The sequence below is a fragment of the Vitis riparia genome, chromosome 4 (genome assembly GCF_004353265.1).
Source record: "Vitis riparia cultivar Riparia Gloire de Montpellier isolate 1030 chromosome 4, EGFV_Vit.rip_1.0, whole genome shotgun sequence".
Lineage (NCBI taxonomy): Eukaryota > Viridiplantae > Streptophyta > Magnoliopsida > Vitales > Vitaceae > Vitis > Vitis riparia.
This window is the reverse complement of record NC_048434.1, coordinates 3,297,557-3,318,844: the sequence shown is the minus strand read 5'-3', so window position 1 is coordinate 3,318,844 and position 21,288 is coordinate 3,297,557. Positions and strand designations below refer to the sequence as shown.

Genomic DNA, 21,288 nt, shown 5'->3' with positions numbered 1-21,288 from the left:
GAATTCAAATCCTTAATCATAAGGTACAAAATGAAATTATGAAGCATCATTATGCCAATCATGTGCATTACATAAAAAAAAGGCATATTAATATATTATGCAAGATTATCGAACATTGTTTTCCAAACCCAAAATTTATTCTCAATAATATCCTCTAAATAAAAAATGTGCAAGATTTCTTCTCATCATTGCTTGTCCATATTTAAGATAAGCAAAATTAATAAATTGTTTTCGATGATATATTTTAAAATTCATTACTTTTCTAGGTATAAAATAATATAGTAAAAGAGATAACCTCTCTATTTAGAAGATATGTGATAAAACTTAACACGTATTACTTAATGACTTAAATTAACTTTTAAGTTAAATTATTAATTTAAAATTTATTACTTAATTATTATCTTAGGTATTAAGATTGTTTGATAAAATCAATTTTAAATATATTTTAAATTATTATATTAATATATTTATCATCATAAATTAAAATTAGAGTAAAGGAGGTTGAGTAATAATAAAGGTCGTGAAATAATAAAAAAAGATTGTGAATGTAATTATAACAAATGAGAATACAAAGGTAAAATGAAGATATAATATAAGAATAAATTAATTATTTTTACTTATTATTTAAAAATTGATTTTGACTTTAAGTTATACAATTAAATCATTTTACTAAATATAATTTATTTAATGACTTAAATTAATTTGTTAAGTCACTTTAATAATATTTTAAATTATTAAGTTGAATTGCCAAACACCTAAAGTAAAAAAAAAAAAAAAAGTGAACTAAAAGCAAGTTGCTATTAACAAAATGTAAAGTTGGGGGGCTTTTACAAATATGAAAAACCTTCGGGAGCTAATCTAAAATACGCAAAAAAAAAAAAAAAAAAAAAAAACGCGTTTTGGCGAAAAAACGAGTAACCAAACAGGATAAATTCCCAGAAAAGGGATGAAGGCTTCGTTAACTTATCTACGAATCTCCAAACCCTAAAAGCGCTCTCTCTCTCATCCACAAACGCTAAAACTCAAACCTTTTGGGCAGTTTGGCGTTGAGGAGAGCCTAAGAAGCGAATCAACGATGGTTTTCTACTTCAAAGCCCGACCAGAGGCTGGTGATTACACCATTTTCATGGGTCTCGATAAGCACGAGAACGAAGAGTTGATCAAATATGGTTTCCCCGAAGACATCTGGTACGCTTTGCTGTTTCCTTTTCTTTTGGTGCTTCACTTTTGATTTTTTTTTTTAAATTTATAATTGAGGTTGGTTTCTGTTTGGTTGCGGAGATAATCGAGGAAAAGGCAAGTAAATTTGCATGTTCTGAGCTACGGAAGGGGGAATATGCGTGCGGTTAAGTGTTTTGATTGGTTTGTTTATTATCAATTTTGTGTGCGGATTTGTTTTCATTAAAAAAAAAAAATGAATGTAGCGTTTGTTTGATTTCCTAATCGAAGGAGAATCAATCCTCGAGGGGATTAGCTAGGGATGATTTTTACTTCAAATGCGTGATTATTAAATTTGGGTTCTTTAGGGTTTTGGTCGAAGGGATGATTCTAGAGCGTTATTTGATTGATGCATGCCTATCAAATTGAGGATATATTTTTTTATCTTATGAGAATAAGTGCCAATCAAGATCAATATGTTGATGAAACAAGTGAAATTGAAATGGGGATGTTGAGGTGGAACAGTGCCATGGCGAGGCTTAGGGTCCAGCTATAAGGATAGGCTTAGATGGCTTGGTGACATGTGTAGAGAATGATTGGATCAACAAGGACTTGATTTGGATCAAGATGAAGATGAACAGGAACAAGGCAAAGGCCAAAAGGATATTGGTTTAGTGATAAAATAAATGAGATTAATCTGTTTGTTAGGAAAGAAAAACTACTTGACCCAAGTTAAAGCAGATTGGGAAATGGTTTTCAATTCAAAATTCCATTAGAGGAGATTGCTCAGATGCATATGAGAGGGGCAGTGGTCATTCTTTTTACTCATGAAGTTTCGGATGAATGTTTTGAAAACCAGACTAGACCAGCTATCTGATCTGTCTGACTGTTGACTAGCATCAATGTGGTTTGGACCACTAATTGGATTGTTTGTGGAGTTAAACTGGTACTAGACTGGATGACTCAGCGGTCAAACCGCTGAATTGGCCATCCTGACTGGTTTTAAGAGAACTGGTTTGTTCATTTTTGTTAGATAAGGTGGTGGGATGATTTGAACCCAAGTTGGTTCATAACCACTAGGTTGGCTTGCGCCCTTTGATGATGGTATGACTTATATTATTAAAATAAAATTTTAAAATCCTTAAAAGAAATACACACACTTATCTATAAGATGATAAACACTGTTATATTTTCTTAGCTGTTAAATATACTATGTAATGAAATTAGAAATATTAATATATTCATAAAATTAAAATTATTAATGTATTTACATTTTATGTTTATCATAATTTGAAGATAAAAAATCAGATATCTTTTTAGTTTTTTAGTTGTTTATACATATATATATATATATAGATTTATCTATTTATATAATTTATGATATTATGTTGATGTCATGGTTTGATTGGTGAACCGTAACTTTTTTGATTCAGTGATTGGTAAGATTCTGAAAACATTGGTTGCTTGAGAGCATAAATTTTTCTTATATGCTTACTAGATCAGTGGGTTTTGAGTTTCTCGTTAGGAATACATGTAAGCAGGGAGCTTTTAGTTCAGGTGTCATATTGCTGATACATCTTACATTCTGTTATTGTGTGCCATTTGGCATGTTTAACCCATTTCCAAGTATGAGCACATGCTTAATTATTTCTTTATAATACTACTTTTTTTTTTAATTTAAATCTAAAGGTCTTTTTTCATAGGGTTCATTTACTATAGACCATGCTAATATTTGACTTTCTCTTAAGTTTGAATCATGCATGCTTAGTTTTTTTTTTTTTTTCAGTTCCATGTTTTCTTTCAGTCAAAGAGTGTTATGGAAGGGCTTATTTATTGCAGGTTTCATGTGGATAAGATGTCCTCAGCCCATGTTTATGTAAGATTGCACAAGGGTCAGACAATTGATGATATAAGTGAAGGTTTACTGGAGGATTGTGCTCAGCTTGTCAAAGCAAACTCCATCCAAGGCAAAATATGCTCAGACTTTTTTTTATTTTTTTTTATTACATTTTGTTTTCACGTATTTGTCTATTTAATCTATGTGGTCTAGCAAGTATTCTACCTCATCAGTATAAAATATGCCATTTTACTATATAATACGTCTTGTGGCTGTCTAGTAAAACTTAAATGCCAAGACTTCAGATAATAGAAATCATACCTTTTATGGCTCAACAGTTATTAAATCTATAAATAAATAGATCTGTGCTGAGTTGTACATATAGCTGTGACCCAGTCCTTTCATCCAAGGGTCCCACTTTTTTCTGCTAATTTTGAGTAAGATAATGATTCATCCAAATAGTTACTTATTTGGATGACATTATTTGCTTACATGGCAGGCAACAAGGTGAACAATGTTGACGTCGTATACACTCCATGGCACAATCTAAAGAAAAGTGCTTCTATGGATGTTGGCCAAGTTGGTTTTTACAATTCAAAAATGGTGAGCTTCTTTATTTTCTTCTGCTCTGTGCTTTGCAACTTTTATTTCTTTTTGGTAAGCATTCATATGAAAGATAGATGCTGATGTAGTTTTTGTGCTTAATTTAGGTACGCACTGTGAGAGTGGAGAAGCGAATAAATGAGATAGTTAATAGATTGAACAGGACAAAAGTAGAAAGGAAACCAGATTTAAAAGGTAATCTTGCAACCTCAGCTTTCTTTATAACATGTTAATTGAATTTCTCTTGAATCTTTAATTTGGTTTAGACTTCATATCAAACTCAGCCCTTTTCAACCTAGTGTCTATGGGTGTAATCAATGTTTTTAGAACTGGACCAATGATTGAACCATGGTCAAATTGGTGACATCATAAATATATAATTTATATATTGTTAAAATTAAAAATAATTATAAAAAATTAAAATATGTATAAATAATTAAAATATGTATAAATAATTAAAATATGTATCATTTAATCATTTTTATCGTCATTAATATTAATAGTTTAAATTATGATAAGAATACCACAAAAATTTATTAAATTATTAGTAATTTTAATTTTATTAAAAATGTAACTTTTAACCATTAAGATAAAACAATATTTTATTATTTAAATTTGTTTGGAGATAGCTATATATTTTACTTTCTTCAAAATTATTTGTTTTTTTATTTATATTATTTTTTATATTCATTATAGATAAATATATTTATTTTAAATTTTGCAATATGCATGTATACATTTTTTAAATGCATTTTTGTCAAAAAAATGTAGGCTTAGCATGGTGGCCCACTTGTCCATTTTCCTTAGCAAGGAACCAGGTTCAAATCTCATTGTCCCACTTCATTGCATTTTACCTTGAAAAAGCCAAAAGTCACTTCCCACATTGAAAATGTAGGAAGCCAACAGCACCCATAAATTACTCATTCATTACTGGCAGCACAGGCATAGGCTTGATGAAAAGGCTTGGGCCTGGGTGAATAGATGAGAAGATATTGGGTTTGGGCCATAAGCTGTTTTTCGTAAAAGAGGGAAGCCCATGAACCAGCTGGGCAGGCTCACCAATTCAGTGGTTGGACTGCTGGTTGAATTGGTTCAATGTTGGTTCAACTTATTTCCGGGCTACCATAGTGAACCAAACCAGACCAAGCTCTGGTCGATGCTTCAACTGGTCAAACCAGCTGGTCCAGCCTGGTTTTTAAAACATTGGGTGTAATACAAATATATACAACAACCAGTTCTCCAAAAAATTTGGAAAAAGAAATCATAAAAATTAACTAGGGCATAGTTATCATATAAAACAAGCTACCGCAACATCCATTACAGATAAGGTGGTCCAAAGTATGTTTGTTATTGCTTTTCAGGATTTTGCTAGTTTATTTAGAGTCAGAACTCTTTGGGATTGTGCATTCTTGCCATTATTTGGGTGTTCTGATTTGAGAGGAATGCTGGGATTTTGAATAATGGACAAGGATCTACTAGGGAGTCATTTGACCAAATCCTCTTCCTGACGTCTCTTGGGTATCCATGATGGGGCGTTTTAGGAATACTGTTTAGTTTGAGTTTATTTGAATGAGAGCTGTTTTCTCCACCCACCCAAGGAGTTAGCTCCTCATGTGTCCTCAGCTTTTGTTTCTACATGGAATGTAATTGGGGCTTGGATAATGCTGGTTTTATTCAAAAGATGTCTCATTATTCTTTTTATCCAATTTTCCTTTATTTTTTAATATATTTTCCAGCTTGATATAAAAAATGCCATTTGGTGGGAGGAATATCTCTCCCTCTCTTTTTTTCTATATACCTAGCTGCATCTAAGTTTTAAGTGTCCAATACAAACAAAACATTTTATAAGCAAGAGTACTGTTCAATGTTTCTGTAGTGGCAGCTGGTTCACTTACATTACTATTTTCAGCTTGTGTAGGATCATGTGTTTATAGGTGGTTATATATGAGAGCCTAGCAAGGAATTTATATGATTTGGCTATCAAATTTTCATCCACTGTCTTCAGCCATTTTAGCATTTTGTCAACTTCTGCTTCCCAAATTAACAACAAACAACAATTGAGAGACATGCAGTGTTTGAACCATAAATTGATTTTTTCCCCTTGGTGTATCAAGAATGTGTATTGTGCTGCCTGGGGAGCAATACGTTTTGGTATCATGTGGCTACTTTGAACCATGCATCTAAGTTTGAAGGGCATAGTTCCTTTGTTTTCAGATAGAATAAATTTCAAAAAACTATTGGGTTTCTTACAGAATTTAGTGTTTTGATTTTGTATTATCTTTCTTCCTTTTTTATCTATTGTACTTCTTTTTGTGCAGTTTTTCTTCTGATAGGCAAGCAAAGTATATTATTTCTGATGGTTTTCAATATTAATCTTCTCTAATTCTGCCTTGATGGTGTTACAAGTCACTGATGCATAATATTTAACTGCAGCTGAGCGAGAAGCAGTTAATGCAGCAGAAAGAGCTGAGAGAAAACTTCAGCTGAGAGATAAAGTAAGTCCCATATTTCCCTTTTGGCAGATTTGAGATTAGCAGGTTCAAGATGTAAATTCATATGCCTTATCCTTTGGCAGAAGTGTAAAACATGTTGGTTACATGTGATGTGCCTGTGGATTTATGTTAAATTTGGAGAAAGGCATTGCTATTGGCCCCAGTTGAGGTTTATAAAACTAAATTCTACCTGGTTAAACGAACTAATTTTGAACCATGTATTGGTAATCAACTGAAGAAAAGCTGTTTGTCAGTGATTTAGCATTGACTACTTGAGTGATGAACTTTGTTCCAGCATTCTCTTTTTTGCCTTTGGCCATATTTTTTGTTAAATCCTACTGTGTTGGTTTTTTTCTTTGATGTTTCAATCCTTGTTCTCTCTCTTTTTTTTCACCTGCCCCTATAGAGCCTTCAATTTCTCCATGCTGCTCATTCTCATTATAGCAAATATACCAAATTGTTAGCCAAACTTATAGATTTATCCTTGCATGGTGTGCTGGTGATGATGCCATAGTTAGATAAACCAGCCATTTTTTTTGTCCAGAAACAAACATATTTGTTGTTCTGAATTTGGAAGTATAAATGAAGATGATGATTCTTCCAAAATATACAAAATTTGATCAAAAGAAGAGATGAAGAGAACTTCTTCAAAAGAGTAAGGAGAACTATACATCACTAGAATACCACATGAAACCATACAAGGAGAAGCGGCTTGACAATCCTCTGGGGGTTAAGAAATCTCTTAGAAATTAATGTCGAAGCATTGCTCGTCTCTTTGCTAAACTATCAGCAACAATATTTTAGTTGAACAATGAGACTAAGAGAAAGAACAGTACAGGATGCTTGCAGCATTTAATATTTGACAAAGCCACACATCGTGCCTCAAAGGACCTTTTTTCTAATTTAGCCACCTAAGATAACGATATGACAAAAGTCCCCTTCCGCCTGTAGGTTAGAAAGGCCGAGAGCCCTGGCTTGTAGCAAATCTTCTGAAGGGGCTTAAATCTTTGCCTCAATGGCTAATCCTTTTCTTGCCTATTTTGAAAAAGCTTTAAACCACAATATATGGTCTTTGATCACCCCACCAGTCCCTAGTTGACTAAGGTTTCCCAAAGCACAACCATCAAAATTTAACTTGAATGAGCCTGTTAAAGGCAAAACCCAAATGGGGAGCAGCTTCCTTTTTAACCTCTTGATCTGCATACCAAATTCCAATCAAGTTAAATAACATTGAGAGGAGTACTCTCAAAAACTGTAGTAGTGGAGGCCCAGAAGGAGTAGAAATAGATTAGGTCTCATAGTCCCTGAAGTCCTCCGCTTGTCCTTAAAAATCCTTAAATTTCTTTCTTGTCACACTATCTAAAATTCCAAATCAGTGTAAGAAAAGCAATTTGCTAGAATGCTTTGCGTTGATAGTACTCCACAAACCAGCCCTTTTTACTCTATGATTTTGTCTGCTCTTTTGGGACTAGGAGAACTTCTGTAGCATAGTGGTTATAAGTTTCTACCCTTTTCCTATGGAATAATACTGGATATTTTATCCCAAACAAGTGTCATCGTGATATGTTCCCACTCAGTGCAAGATTCTATTCACCAAATTTAGTTTTTTTTTCTTGTTATGTCAACTTTGTTGGACCTAGCTCTATAATTCTTCAATCTGTAGAGTGTAAAACACAATTTATTGTTCCAGGATCTTGGCTGCTGTTGAAGTAGTTTTCCTGGTTCCTCCGCAATGATATCTCAAGCAAATTACCATGATTGGAACTAAAAAAAAAAGATCCATACCTTCTGAAATAGGGCAAAACTCTTATGATTTTGAGTAGATGCTCTGACGGGACCAGAACTGTGCCAACACAATTTGAGCGCTACCATGCAGCTTCTACTCAAATCCTGAATGGCTGAAAAAGGTTCAGGTTTTCTCAATATTAGTTACAACCCACCAAGCATTTAGAGTTTTCTTTTCCAGAGTTTAGTCTGAGATATCCCTAACTTTTTCAGTTACCTTTTCAGAATCCTCCCTCTTCTAGAATGCTTAAGGCACATGTATCAGTCTGTAGAATCTCTCTTATCTTATCCTCCATCCTTATTATATGTTTAGAGCAATGGTCCTCACTCTCAAAATGGGGAAGGCCGGAAGGGCATCCTAACTGCGAAGTTTTGGTGGATTCAACCCAGATTTCTGTGTCACCAATTTAATCTGTCGAAAAATGATCTTTAAGTTGACACAGGTTTATTCAGCAAGAATCATATACATATTTAATGCTGATTTCATTTTTCACCTTTCCTCCTTATATCTTTCTGAAACTCAAAACAGGATATCTTCACATGGTTTCTGATAATTCAAATATTATACTTATAATGAATTATGACTGCTTACTCATTCCTTCATTCTGATTTAAATGTGCTTAATTAATTGATGCAGAAACGTAGGGAAGAAATGGAAAGGCTTGAAAAAGAGAGACAAGCAGAGATAAGGAGCTACAAGGGTTTGATGGTCTCTGAAAAGATGACTTCTAACAAACAGATTGCATCAGCAAACAAGTCGTTGCAAGAACTGGAAGACGACTTCATGTAAACGCATGGTATGGTGTTGTTCCATTGGTTGCAAAAACTTTGCTGCCCAAACCAAAGTTGGAAATTTGGAATTTCTTCTCTTTATGATTCTTAATTGCTCCCCTTCAAATGAATCGCCTCAGTCCTAAAACTAGTTATTAATATCAAATGAGAAAAGATAAAAAAGAAAAAGGGATTTGCAACTAGTAACTATATGTACTGTAAGATAATAAATCTAAATTTTCATTGATGGCCTATTAATACTTTTTGTATTCTGATCTATAAAACAAAATGTGTTTGTTATTTTGGTTTGGTGATTGGTTTTAGCTTTTCAATTTGTTTGATTCTTTTTCTTTTTAGTGAGGCAGTTCCTATTGAGTTTGATTTGGTGTATGTAATTTCAAAGTGCCATTATCAATTTGATTAAATATGTTTATTTTACAAAGTTTTTTTGCTGTGAGAATGATATACAGTGTGCATGTCTGTTTCTTACTTTCTGCTACTTGAGAACAGTTTTTTTTTAGAATTCTGGTTTTGCTATTTGCAGAGAACAAATATATTGATATTGCTTTTGCTTTCAAATAATATATTCCAATTTAGAAAATGTAATAGATGTTTTTTGAATTTTTTGGTTGTGTTGCCTTGTTCTCAAATAAAAGATGTAGGGAAAATGATAATGGCCATAACTCACAATTTTGATATGAAGGTTACGAATAGCTGGAATAGTGTTTTTTGGTGGGGATTTTTGAAAACACAAGGAAACTAGGAATCACTAAAAATAATTAGTTTAATGCACTTTAGGAGTTAAATGAGTATTCAATTATTATTTATCTCATTAATGTTTATTTATATCATTTGCATAAAATATTTAATATCCACAAACGGCCTCCTATACTTGGCCACTGTTGATGCCTCCCCACAGCTTGATGTAAAAGCCACTTACAAGTTTGGAAAGGTGAAGACTTCTCGTGGATAATTCAAGTTGAGTTTCTTAAAATTGGGTTGAAGAATGTGAAAAGATTAAAAGAGTGTTCTGAAAAAGTTTTAAGTTGGGTTTCTCAACTATGGCCCCTTTATATATATAAAGTAAGAAGGAAAATGAAGATTCGGACCTTTTTTATTTTGAAAGAGATGAGAGGAAATGTGAGTGAATGACAAATGAGAACCTATTTTGAATGAAAATAATAAATGAAAATATGAGAAGAGGAATTCAAAATAAATGGACATGATGTATTTGGCCAAAACTTGAGTGGAGGTGAGTGAAATCCATCTTATGGCAATGTTTGGTTCTCATAAAAATTGTGAGAGGAAAAGTAAAAGCAAAAGAAAATAGTGAAGGAAAAATAAAAAATAAATTTGAAATTAATAAATTATTTAGTATTATTTTAGTTTTATTTTACTTATTTTAACTCTTTAATATAAATATTAAATAATTTGAAAAGATATGGATTTATAATTAATTTTAATTATATTTGATTTTTTTTTTTTTTACTACTTTTTATAAAATAATCAATCATGATAAAATTATTTTTATTACCATTTTTTTTTCTTCAATACTTTTGAAACCAAACATAACCTAATAACCTAAATATTTTGGGATTATATGAAATGGTTCCAAATTTACACTCAATAACATATTTTTCTCAAATCACTATTTTCTTTGTTAAAAGGGAAAACTAAAAGTTGATAAAAGGAGATAGCAAATATAAAAATTCAAACGTTTATGAAAAAAAAAATTAAAAGTTTGTTGTCCTTTGAAGCATTTTCAAACTAATACCAATTGAATAAATTGTGACCAATTCACAATATGGGATCATAATGAAATTGAAATTGAAATTGATTGTATAAATTGGGAAATAACGAAATTAACCACATTAAAATAACCTTCTAAAAAATGTTGCTTTGCTATCCAAAAAACGACCTAAATTCCAACTCAATCTTGTTATATTTGTCCAAGGAGTGTATTAAATTATATTATTTTACATTTCAATAGAACAATAATTTACTCTGTAATTAATATTTTAATATACTCCAATACCTCAATTATATTAAATTTTAAATTATGTAAAATAAAATATTTAAAATCTTTTGCATGAACTTATATAAACGACAAAATCATTAAATCATTGGAGGTCTCAATTTCTTTGCCTACCACAACTTCACACTAACTTTATTTCTAAGGGAATGAACAAACAACACATGAATGGTTTGTTCAAGAGTTCCAGTTTTTCTATCACAAATATTAAAATAATTATACTTAGATGTTTTCCTACCATCTTTTGAGGTTAAGTTTTTAGAATATTTTGTAATTATTTGAATGATTTATTTACAGAAATTAAGGAGATGTTTATGGTTTTTAAAATAATTTTCAATTATGTTTGGGAACAAAATTTTACTAAGGAACTAAAATATGAAAAAACATTTTTTAAACTTAATTTTCATATAATATACATGTTTATAATGCAAAAGTTGTCAAAATATTATCTATTTTTACTTTAAAAAAAACAATTAAAACATTTTAAAAAACAACATATTTTTAGAATAATTTTTTTTTTGGAAAATATGTTATGTAAGAAGCTTACCAAATGTGGTTAAACAATTTCACACATTCTAATCATCAAACAAAACTTTTAAGTATAATCTATGAAAATATTTTTTCAAAAAGAAAAAGAAAAAGAAAATAAAAGAAAATGCAAAACAAAAAAAGGGAGTAAAGTTTGTTTAGTAACTATTGTTGAAAAATAGTTTTTAAGAACAATTTTGGAAAATTGTTCTTTGATGTTTTGTAAAATAAAAGTCTATTTAAGAATATGAAATACTATTATATATATATATATATATATATATATATATATATATATATATTTGTATAATTATATTTTACAACAATTCTAAGTGAAAATAATTAAAATATATTATCTAAAAATACTTTGTTTTTTTTTTTTTTATGAAAAACAAAAAATTATTCTTAAAAATAGTAGTGAAACACCCTTAATTGATTATTTAATCATATTTCCAAAAAAAATAATGAAATAACTTTCAAGTTCACCCTTCAACCCCCATGATAAAACTAATAATATATTAGTAGTAATTGTTGTGATGTACGGCTAAAATAATGTTTTGGAAAACATATTGGAAAGTAATGTAAGAGTGCAGAACTTTCAAAATATCTGAGAAATTTCTCATCTGCTGTTTGTAAAAAAATAGTATTTCTTTCTTTTAACCCATGTTGAGGTTTATATTAAAATACTTTTAAAATTTATATTTAACTTTAAATACCTAAAAAAACTCTCCCAAAACTTGCTCACATCCTTTTGGTATAATTTAGACTCTTTGCTTTCTTTGAAATAGTAATTCTAATTATTTACTTCTGCTTTTTTTATTATTGAAACGAAAAGTTTAAATGCTATTCCAAACACGCCCTTAATACCAAGGAGAATTAATTACAATTGAAAATTACTTAACAATGAGATTAGAGAAAGAAAACTAAGGAATTCATCAAATTCCTTTCAAAATAATGGAACACTGCTTCTTTACGTTTACCATGGAAGCATTCAAGCTGGTTTTCCTTTTCCATGAAAACAAACATACCCACATGTCAAAAACCTGAATTTTCTGGCTTCCAAACAGGCCCATGCTGTGTACTTACAATGGCCATCATCTCAGTATCTGCCAAATCTTTCACATGATCGGTGGTTATATTGTAGTGTCCATCGATGAACGAGGGAGATGGGAGACAAGTAAAATTAGGAGTGTTTATGTCATGTTGGAAACATTTTTAAAATTTTCTCTAAAAAAAAATGGTTTTAAAAACAACTTTTAATGATTTTGAAAACAAAATTTTATTCATAAATTATATATGAAAAATAAATTTCTCATTTTATTCTTATTATACACATATATAATATAAAAATCTCTAAACTATCCTCCATGATTTTAGTTATTATTCTATGATATTTCATATTGAATAAGAAAAAAAGTTTCGGACGCAATATAAGTATGAATAATCATATAAATGCATTTTAAAACCGTCATAATCATTTTGGAATAAAAAGAAATAAGTTTTTACAAATGATTTTAAAACCTTATGTGAAAATTTTTGTTTGAAGTGAATATTTTTTTTTTAAATAAAAACTTTTACCACGATCTTTCTCATGATTGATTTTTCATAAAAACACCAGATTTTAGACAATTATATAAGAATGTATGTCAGGTTATAGTATTTAAAACTTTTCTATTAAATAAAAATGTTATATGGTTTATCAAAAATATTTCATTAAAATATATAATAGTATGAAAGAGTTTTAATATGATCATGTAATACCCTTTTTTTCGAATTATAAATTATAATTGTATTTCCATTATGATTTATTAAAATTTGTATTGTTTTCATTCTAGCAAAATTCCAAATCCTATGACTAAATTATATGATAAGCAAATCATTAAAATATATAATGGTGTGAAAGAGTTTTAATATTATAGTAATGTACCATTTCTTTTCTAATTCATGGGTAAATTATGTAATACCAAAAGAACATCATTTCATTAATACATATAATAGTGTCAAAGAGTTTTAATATTATAATAATATACTATTTTTTTGGAATTGCAAATTATAATTCTTTTTCCATTATGATTTATTAAAATTTGTATTGTTGTACAATCAAATAAACTTCAAGTTTTATGATAACAGAAATTATCAGGAGTCTCGATATAAGTGCGACAAAAAAATGAAACAAAATTAACATGAAATTGTACTGATAACAAAACAAAACTGACATGAAAATGATTGATCAATTAAGATTCAATTTAAAATTGTAACAAAACTAAAATAAAAATTACCAAATTACCAAATGAGTATTATGCAATAAATATGTGAGTAAACTCAAATATAATAGAGGGAATTCACCATGTTCAAATTCCATTGGTTGAGATGGGGCATATTAAAATTAAAATTGTCTTTTAGAAAATTTGGTTTAATATTAAAAAATTGCTTAAATTCCAACCTAATTTTGTTATATTTGCTTATAGAGTATTAAATTAGATTATTTTCCTTTAAGACATGCAAAAATTAGTATTTTAATATACTCCAATATCCCGAATATTATTTTTTAAAAATAAAATTGTATAAAAGAAAGTATTTAATTAAAAACATAAAAAATATTTAATTTAAAACATAATACTAAAAATCTTTTGATGTAAAAGTATCTTCAAATTAAAATCTTTTGCTTGAACTTATATAATAGCCCAAATCATTAAATCATGCGAATTTTCAATTTGTTTGCTTCATGGAAACTTTATTTATAGAAGAATGAACAATCCATGCATGGTCTGTTAAAGAGTTTCATTTTTTTCATGAGGAAATTAAGTTAAAATAATTAATTAATTATATTGAAATAGAATATATTTTTGACATTAATCAAGAATATTTAATTAATCATAAATGATTAATTACTTCTACCTTTTTGTTATTGAAATCAAAAGGTTAAAATACTACTCCAAACATGTCCTTAATATAAAAAAGAACTAATTACAATAAAAAACAACCTAACAACAAGATTAGAGAAAGAAAACTAAGGAATTCAACAAATTCCTTTCAAAATAATAGAACACTTATTATTTACTATGGAAGCATTTAAGTTTGGTTTTTCTTTTCCATGGAAACAAACATACCCATATGTTGAAATCCGATTTCTTGGCTCCAAATAATGGAGATGGAGTATTTTTTTAGAATAATTTTTAATTTTTTTTTAATTTAAAAATATTTTTTAATTAATTTAAAAAAAAATACATTTAGAAACTGGTTATGAAAAATATTTTTTTTTATATTTTTTCTTATTTGACGGTCATACATAAAATAACATTTTTAAACTATTCTTCCTATTTTTAACTATTACTCAATACTCTAAAAAATAAAAATTAATTGAAAATAGCATAAATTTATTTTTAAAAATAATCCTTCTCTATAATAAAATTTTGCTTTATACTTATGAAAATATTTTTTTGCATTTGCTATTTTTTTTTTTAAGAATTTATGTATTTAGACTTTTTGTGTGAAAGAGTTTCAGATTACAATAATATAAATTTTTTTGGTCTAATTATAAATTATAATTATATTCACATGATTTATTAAAATTCTTATAAATTTTTATTTTAAGAATTTTTTTAAAAATGAATTAATTATAAAGAATAAAATAATCAATAAATTTAATCATTCCCTTATTTTTATTTTAAAACAATATATTTTTTTAATATAAATATCGTTGAAGTACTTACATGTAATTTAGAAAAAAAGGATTATTTTTTAAAAATACAAGTAAGGATATTGTTATCAAAAGCAAAAAAAAGATAAATGATTAAATTTTTAAATTTGGTTTTTTAATTAGGTTATTTGATTAAAACTATTATTAAAAATTTAATTTTGAAAATTTAACTATTTATTTATTTAGCTTATTTTGATAAAAATATCTTATTATTTTATGGTAAAATAATTCAATTTTTTTTAAAAATTATATTAAAAATATTTAAAAATATTTATGTCAAAATAGGTTATTCTACGAATAAAAACATGGGCGAAAAGAAATCCACCCTTAAACCCTAGACTCAACCCTCGTTATCTCTGCCTTCCTTTCCGAATCTGCAGCTAGTCGATTTCAGTACAGTGGTCCTGATACAATGGGAACGGCGTCTTTTGATGAAGAAACAGTGAAGAAAGTCATTCGTCAGGTTCACGGCAGATGTGTTTTTTGCTTTTTTGATGATGTTGTGTCGAATCGTGTTAAAAATCTTTGCTTTGCATTTTTTTTTTGGTTGTAAATTTTAATTTTAATTTTCTGTAACAGGTGGAGTTCTACTTTAGCGATAGTAATCTTCCAAGAGACAATTTTCTCAAGAAAACCATAAGTGAGAGTGAAGATGGATGTATCCTTCCTTCAATATGAGCATTGCGTTTTAACTTACTATGTGTTTGGTTGCTGAGAAAACCGATGAAAAGGGAACGAAAATTGTTTTATGTTTTTTGTGATGCCTCTGATAAAACATGAAAGGTTTATCAACTTTATCTAACCTAAGCCAAAATGGGTTTGGTAAGATTGTTTGAAGGGAGGTTTCTATTTTTTGTGTGTATATATAATGAAAACTCTATGATTAAACAATTTGAAATTCTTTTTCTTTTCAACCAAACTGTATTCTGCTTTTGGATTTTTGGGTATTTAGTTAATTATCTTTGTGTAAAGCGTTTAGCAGTGGGAGAGAAGGATGTTCTGAAAAATCCCCGTTTAGCGTCATGGTTTGATTGATCCTAATCACCGGAGGTTTTAGTTTTTCAAGGTTCTACATTTTTTTTTTTTTTAATTTCGTTTCCTGCAAAATCTCAGAAGCCAAACTGAGCTTTACTGGACATTCAATCAACTATCTTTTCCATCTCCCTGTACACCCAAGCTCTCTATTGGTTTTGAACTGTGTATTTGATTATATTTCTGGTATGTTTAGTTTCTCTTGTCCTTTTTGTCCTTGACTGTGAATACAGTGGTTAGTTTGGCTTTGATTTGTTCATTTTCTCGGATGAGAAGTCATCTTAATTTGGGGGACGTTAAGCCCGAAGATGTTTCAGAAGACACCTTGAAGGCTGTGGCTGAAATTCTGAGAAATTCTACCACCCTTAAGGTTTCTGAAGACGGTGAGCTCTATGTTTTCCACTCATAGGTTCCTTTTTTTTAATCCAAAATAGAATTAATGGACGAATTTTCTGCTTGTCCAGTGGATATTTTTCCTTGAAGTTTTGAAGATTTATCAGCACTCTTAGTTGCTTTTATGCTTGTTCTTTTCATTTCCCCAAAATTTTTTCTATGTTCTCATCGATAAAATCTATGTATTATAAGGAACATAAACAATGATGTAAAAGAGAATGTGCCCCTATTTCTTATTCTGTTATGTTGGTGCTCGATATGTTTACACTTATTTTGATGTTTGTTTTTGGTGTTTCAGAAGACGGGAAAAAGATTGGCAGGGCTACTGAACTTTTAAAGCCAGAAGAGGTGGTAGAGCAAGTGAACATAAGGACAATTGCAGCATCACCCCTAGAATATGATGCAAAGCTTGAAGATGTGGAGGCTTACTTTGGTCAATTTGCCAAGGTTTGCTGCATGCATTGTTCTTTTTTAATAATAAACTAATTTTTCTGGGCATTATTTGTTTCTTACTTTTAGAATCTATATTTCGGCATCCATTAGTTTATTTTATTGGCTTGGGATCTCCCTTGAGATTTTGTATCGCTAGGTGACAGTATGGAGTTACTTTTTTTGATGGATAAATTAATTTGAGATGAAAATTGTAGCCTTCCTTGAATGATTGTCTATTGTAAAATCTCCACTAATGCAATCCTTAAATGAACGACTATGAACAGGGCTAGATCCCTTTTTTGCTTTATGTGCACTTGAATATTTGAAGGGGAAAAGACAAACATTTTCTATTCAACAAACTGAACAGTCTTTCCCCTGAGTTTCTCAATGTGAATCAGATATTTAACTGGTGTGTGAACCTGAGCAGAAGTGTTGAAATATTCTTATTATTTGGAGCATTTGTATTCATGGTTTCAGAAAGTTGGGATTTTAATGACTCACCCCAAAAGACAGTTGGAATTTTTTGTTTTCAAACTTGCATTTGAACCATCGGGATGAATAAATGTAATTGTAAAACCCAGCCTAATCTGTCTCCCGTATAAAAGAGAATAGGTGAAGATTGTGTGAACATTATTGCCAACTTTTATACTGACTTATTTTCTCTGAAATTCTATTTATGATACTCTGTGAATTTATCCATATTTCAGGTTAATAGTGTTAGGCTGCCCCGTCATGTTGCAGAGAAAAGGGTATTTTGTGGTACGGCCCTAATTGAATACTCAACTGAGGAAGATGCTGCGAAGGTTTTGCAGCAAAGCTTGGTTTATGCTGGTGTTGAATTGGAACTAAAACCAAAGTAAGTAGTACTTGTGGCTGCAGGTTGAAATAAATGTGATTCCAATGCAATATGGATGAAGAAAGCATACAGTTTGAATGGGGATGGCCAATTAGTTAGTATATTTGATTTATCCTTTTTCTTTTTTCTAATATCTATGAAGTTCTACATAGAGTGAATGAAAGGCTTATAACAAAAATAATGAGATTTTTCTGGTCATTTTATAATTCAAAATTATGTACGTGTATCAATAATTACTGTTTTTAATATTACATGCTAGGAAATATTCATAATTTTTTAATTTAAATATAAAACTAGTGCCATTTACCTTCAACTTGGACAGTGAAATTCAAACACATTTCTTGTCTAGATCATGAAATATATTATTTGATGGGAAGTTTGAGTTTTTTTGCCCCCCCCACAAAAGTGTCTTGAACTCAAGTTTGAGGTTGCGTGTTCTATAAAATTTTATTGACTTTCTTTTTTAATCTTTTATACCTATGTTATATAGTTGCTACAAAATTGGGTGACTTTTGTGAATGTGTGCATCTGAGGCTATTTGTTATATTTATGTGGCTTCTAATATGTATCCTAAATCAGGAAAGATTTTGATGCTGAAAGAGCACAACAAACTGAGGAATTTGAGAATTCTCGTGCCCTCTTGGGTTCAAATCGTAAAAACAATTCAAATGCTGAATCAACGTAAGTAGTTACCAGCACTACACAACTTCCTGTGGTTTTTTCATCTTCCAACTTCCAAGTTTTTATTAATGTGATTATCTTTACTCTTGATGAATTCAGCTATCCCAAAGGCTTAATCGTTTCCTTTACATTAAAGAGAGCTGGGGTTTCTACAGAACACAATGGCACTCATGAGCCAGCGAATGATAATGCGGATGTTGGCAAAACAAATAAAGATATAGATTCAAAAGAAAACGTCACTGGAGAAACTGAGGACAAGGCTTCAGAGAATGTTAATAATGATGAAGAAAACTCTGGGGAGGATATTGAGAAGGAAAGTGAAGAAAAAGTTGAGGAGAAAACTAGTTTGGAAAGTGAAGGAAAGGAAACCGAAGATGGACAGAAATCTTCTGAAGGTTGTGATTTGAAAGGTGAAGAAAAAGCAACAGGGGAACAAAAACCCACTGCTGCTACCTATAAAGACAACATGGATGTTGTCATGCGTGAGGATTTGAAGAGTGTCTTTCAAAAATTTGGCACCGTTAAGGTACCATGTTATAATTGCTCTTTATTTTGTTTGTTTGTTTGAGACTCTTATGACTTTGTTGCTTATTTTGGATGATTTTCATTAAATATAATGTTGGATATCTGCATTGTTTTTTTTTTGATCCATGAATATGTTTTTATCTCTTTCATTTTCTTTTTCAGTCCTTCTCATGGTTCAACCATGGTTTTCTTTCCTATATGTTTCCATGTGACTGGACCTTTGGCGAACACTTCTATTTCCTTATTGTATGCTGGATATTCTGTGTGGTTTGGACATGCAATAATGAATTGTATTGCTATCTCCTCCTAAAAAGCCTTTGTTCTTGTGATTTACCTTTTTCAATGAGTTTTCTGCTGTGGTCACTTGTGCATTATGTTTATTTGAGTAATCTTATTTTTTAGCATGACATCACAATGTTCAACACGCCTGCCTACTGCATCTTGTTTTTGCCATCTTCATTGTTTTTTTTGAAAAAAAAAAAAATCTTTTGTTAGGCCTTTTGGTAATAAACTTCTCTATTTCAACTGTAGACACTTTTCTCAACAAAAGTGCCTGATTGGAAGGAAGAATGGTTCCTTAGTAATGACATAAGGTTAACAGTGACTGATTGTGATAGTGTGCATGTGTATTTGTGTGTTTGAGCATTTCCCAAACTGAGGTTTGGTTTGAATTTTGAGTACTGTAAGTTGACACTGGGTTGAGGGAATCTTTCCAACATTTCTACTTTGTGTGTATTTCATATTTGCAGTTTGTTGATTTCAAGATAGGAGAAGAATCAGGATACATTCGATATGATGAACCTGAAGCAGCTCAGAAAGCACGTGCTGCTGCAGTGCTCTCTGAAGAAGGGGGTCTAACAGTAAAGAATTACATTGCTAATTTAGAACCCGTAACAGGTAAGCAGCAACCTCTTTTCCCCCGCCCCTAGCCCTTTTTTTTTCCAAATTTTTTGTTGCACTAGTTTTTGTTCAAACTCTTGCCTATGTTGCATGGTGAGTATTTTCCACCTTGCATTTTTCTAAGGTAAAGAGAAGATCAGTACTTTCCATTCTTAGTGGCAGGATTTGCTTATTCATTGGTTATGGAAAATACTCATCACAGAATAGAGGGTTCATGAATGCGACTGATTGACGTTTTATACAATGCAATTCTAAACACTACTATGTTGAGATAGGGATTTGGATAAAAGAGGATCATTTGTCCTTATGTTCATGTTGTAATTTGAAGGATGTGTCTTAAGTTGAGAATGGATTAAGAGTATATGGTTCTGGGAGTAACAAAACATTGACTGTCTGATTAGTGACTTATATAACGTTTAGAGAACACATCTAGTGCCATCAGGGAAGGCCTTGTCATTCCAGGGGAAGACTAGTGTCATTGTGTGAGTGCATCTGGTCGGTTCTGTATTCATGTTTTGACATATGTTGTCTATTCATTAATTTAATAGGCAAGTTTTCTTGATATTTAGCAAGTGAGGACAATGCTGATTGAAACCTTATTGGGTTTAGATGATACAAAAAACTTTTTGGTCGATGTTCAAACAGTGGGAAATCTTTATCTCAGTTTGGTGCTTGATAATGCCAATATTGAACAATGCATGTTGGCTTGTTAAAGAACTTAAAACCATGCAATACAAACTGTGTTGTTTTTCCCCTCGATAACTTCTTATGACCAGCAATCTTGAGTTTTATTGTTTTTTTGTCTTGTGCTATTAGGTGAGGCCGAAAGGGAGTATTGGAGCCTGCTCCGTGGTAATCAAGAAAAACATAGAGGATTTAAGGGCAATCGAGGAAGGTGGGTTTTTAGTACACTAGTTGTTGAATCCTTGCATCATTAGAATGTTAATTCATTGGAATTTCTCCTCTGCAAATTATGTTCTCAAAAATTCAGTGTCATATAGTTTTTACTTTGCTCAGCATTATTCACTTCTGATCTGAAATTTTTTCTTCCTTGTATTTCCCAGGGGAGGAAAACAGAATAGAGGCGGGAAATTTGGTCGCCCCAGAGACAACGATTATGCAACCGGCCGTCCAAATAAAACTCAGAAAGTTGGAGCAGCATGAGAGTGAGTAGCAAATCATCAAGAAGCAGTTTTGAGATCTCCTCTGTTGCAGCTATAAGTTAGTTGGTGTTTTTCAAACACAATAATTAATATGTTTGTTTCAATATTCTAAATATAACTTATTTAACTTTATTGCACTTTTTTTCTCTTCCATTTTTTATTTTCTAATTCCAGCCCGCTTTCAGTATTTAAGTTCATGAAACTTTCCGGTTGGTGGTTTCCCCATGTTTGTGATTAACAAACATGTCTTAATTTTTCTTGATGTGCAATTAGCTAATATGTAGAATGCGGTGCATCTTAAAAATCGCTTCAGCACTGATTTTTTCAATGGCTTAATGTCATAACATGCTCAAATGACCTCCCTTGAGCTTATATACGACAGTAGGAAGCTTATGAAACC

General features: G+C 30.4%; 2 protein-coding genes across 2 annotated transcripts; both read left to right on the top strand.

Annotated features, from left to right (window-relative positions):
* Positions 1–954: 954 nt before the first annotated feature.
* LOC117913516 (coiled-coil domain-containing protein 25) lies at positions 955–8,969 on the top strand. Its single transcript, XM_034828510.1, has 6 exons — positions 955–1,188; positions 2,998–3,125; positions 3,495–3,598; positions 3,706–3,793; positions 6,032–6,093; positions 8,513–8,969. The coding sequence occupies exons 1-6, from the start codon at positions 1,076–1,078 to the stop codon at positions 8,663–8,665; spliced, it is 648 nt and encodes a 215-aa protein (XP_034684401.1). The 5' UTR covers positions 955–1,075; the 3' UTR covers positions 8,666–8,969.
* Positions 8,970–15,222: 6,253 nt separating this feature from the next.
* On the top strand, positions 15,223–21,085 carry LOC117913419 (la protein 1). The gene is made up of 10 exons (XM_034828393.1): positions 15,223–15,369; positions 15,486–15,564; positions 16,172–16,314; positions 16,629–16,778; positions 17,471–17,619; positions 18,199–18,300; positions 18,400–18,826; positions 19,575–19,722; positions 20,542–20,620; positions 20,790–21,085. Exons 1-10 carry the CDS (start codon positions 15,319–15,321, stop codon positions 20,887–20,889), a joined length of 1,428 nt encoding a protein of 475 aa, XP_034684284.1. The 5' UTR covers positions 15,223–15,318; the 3' UTR covers positions 20,890–21,085.
* The last annotated feature ends 203 nt before the right edge of the window (positions 21,086–21,288 follow it).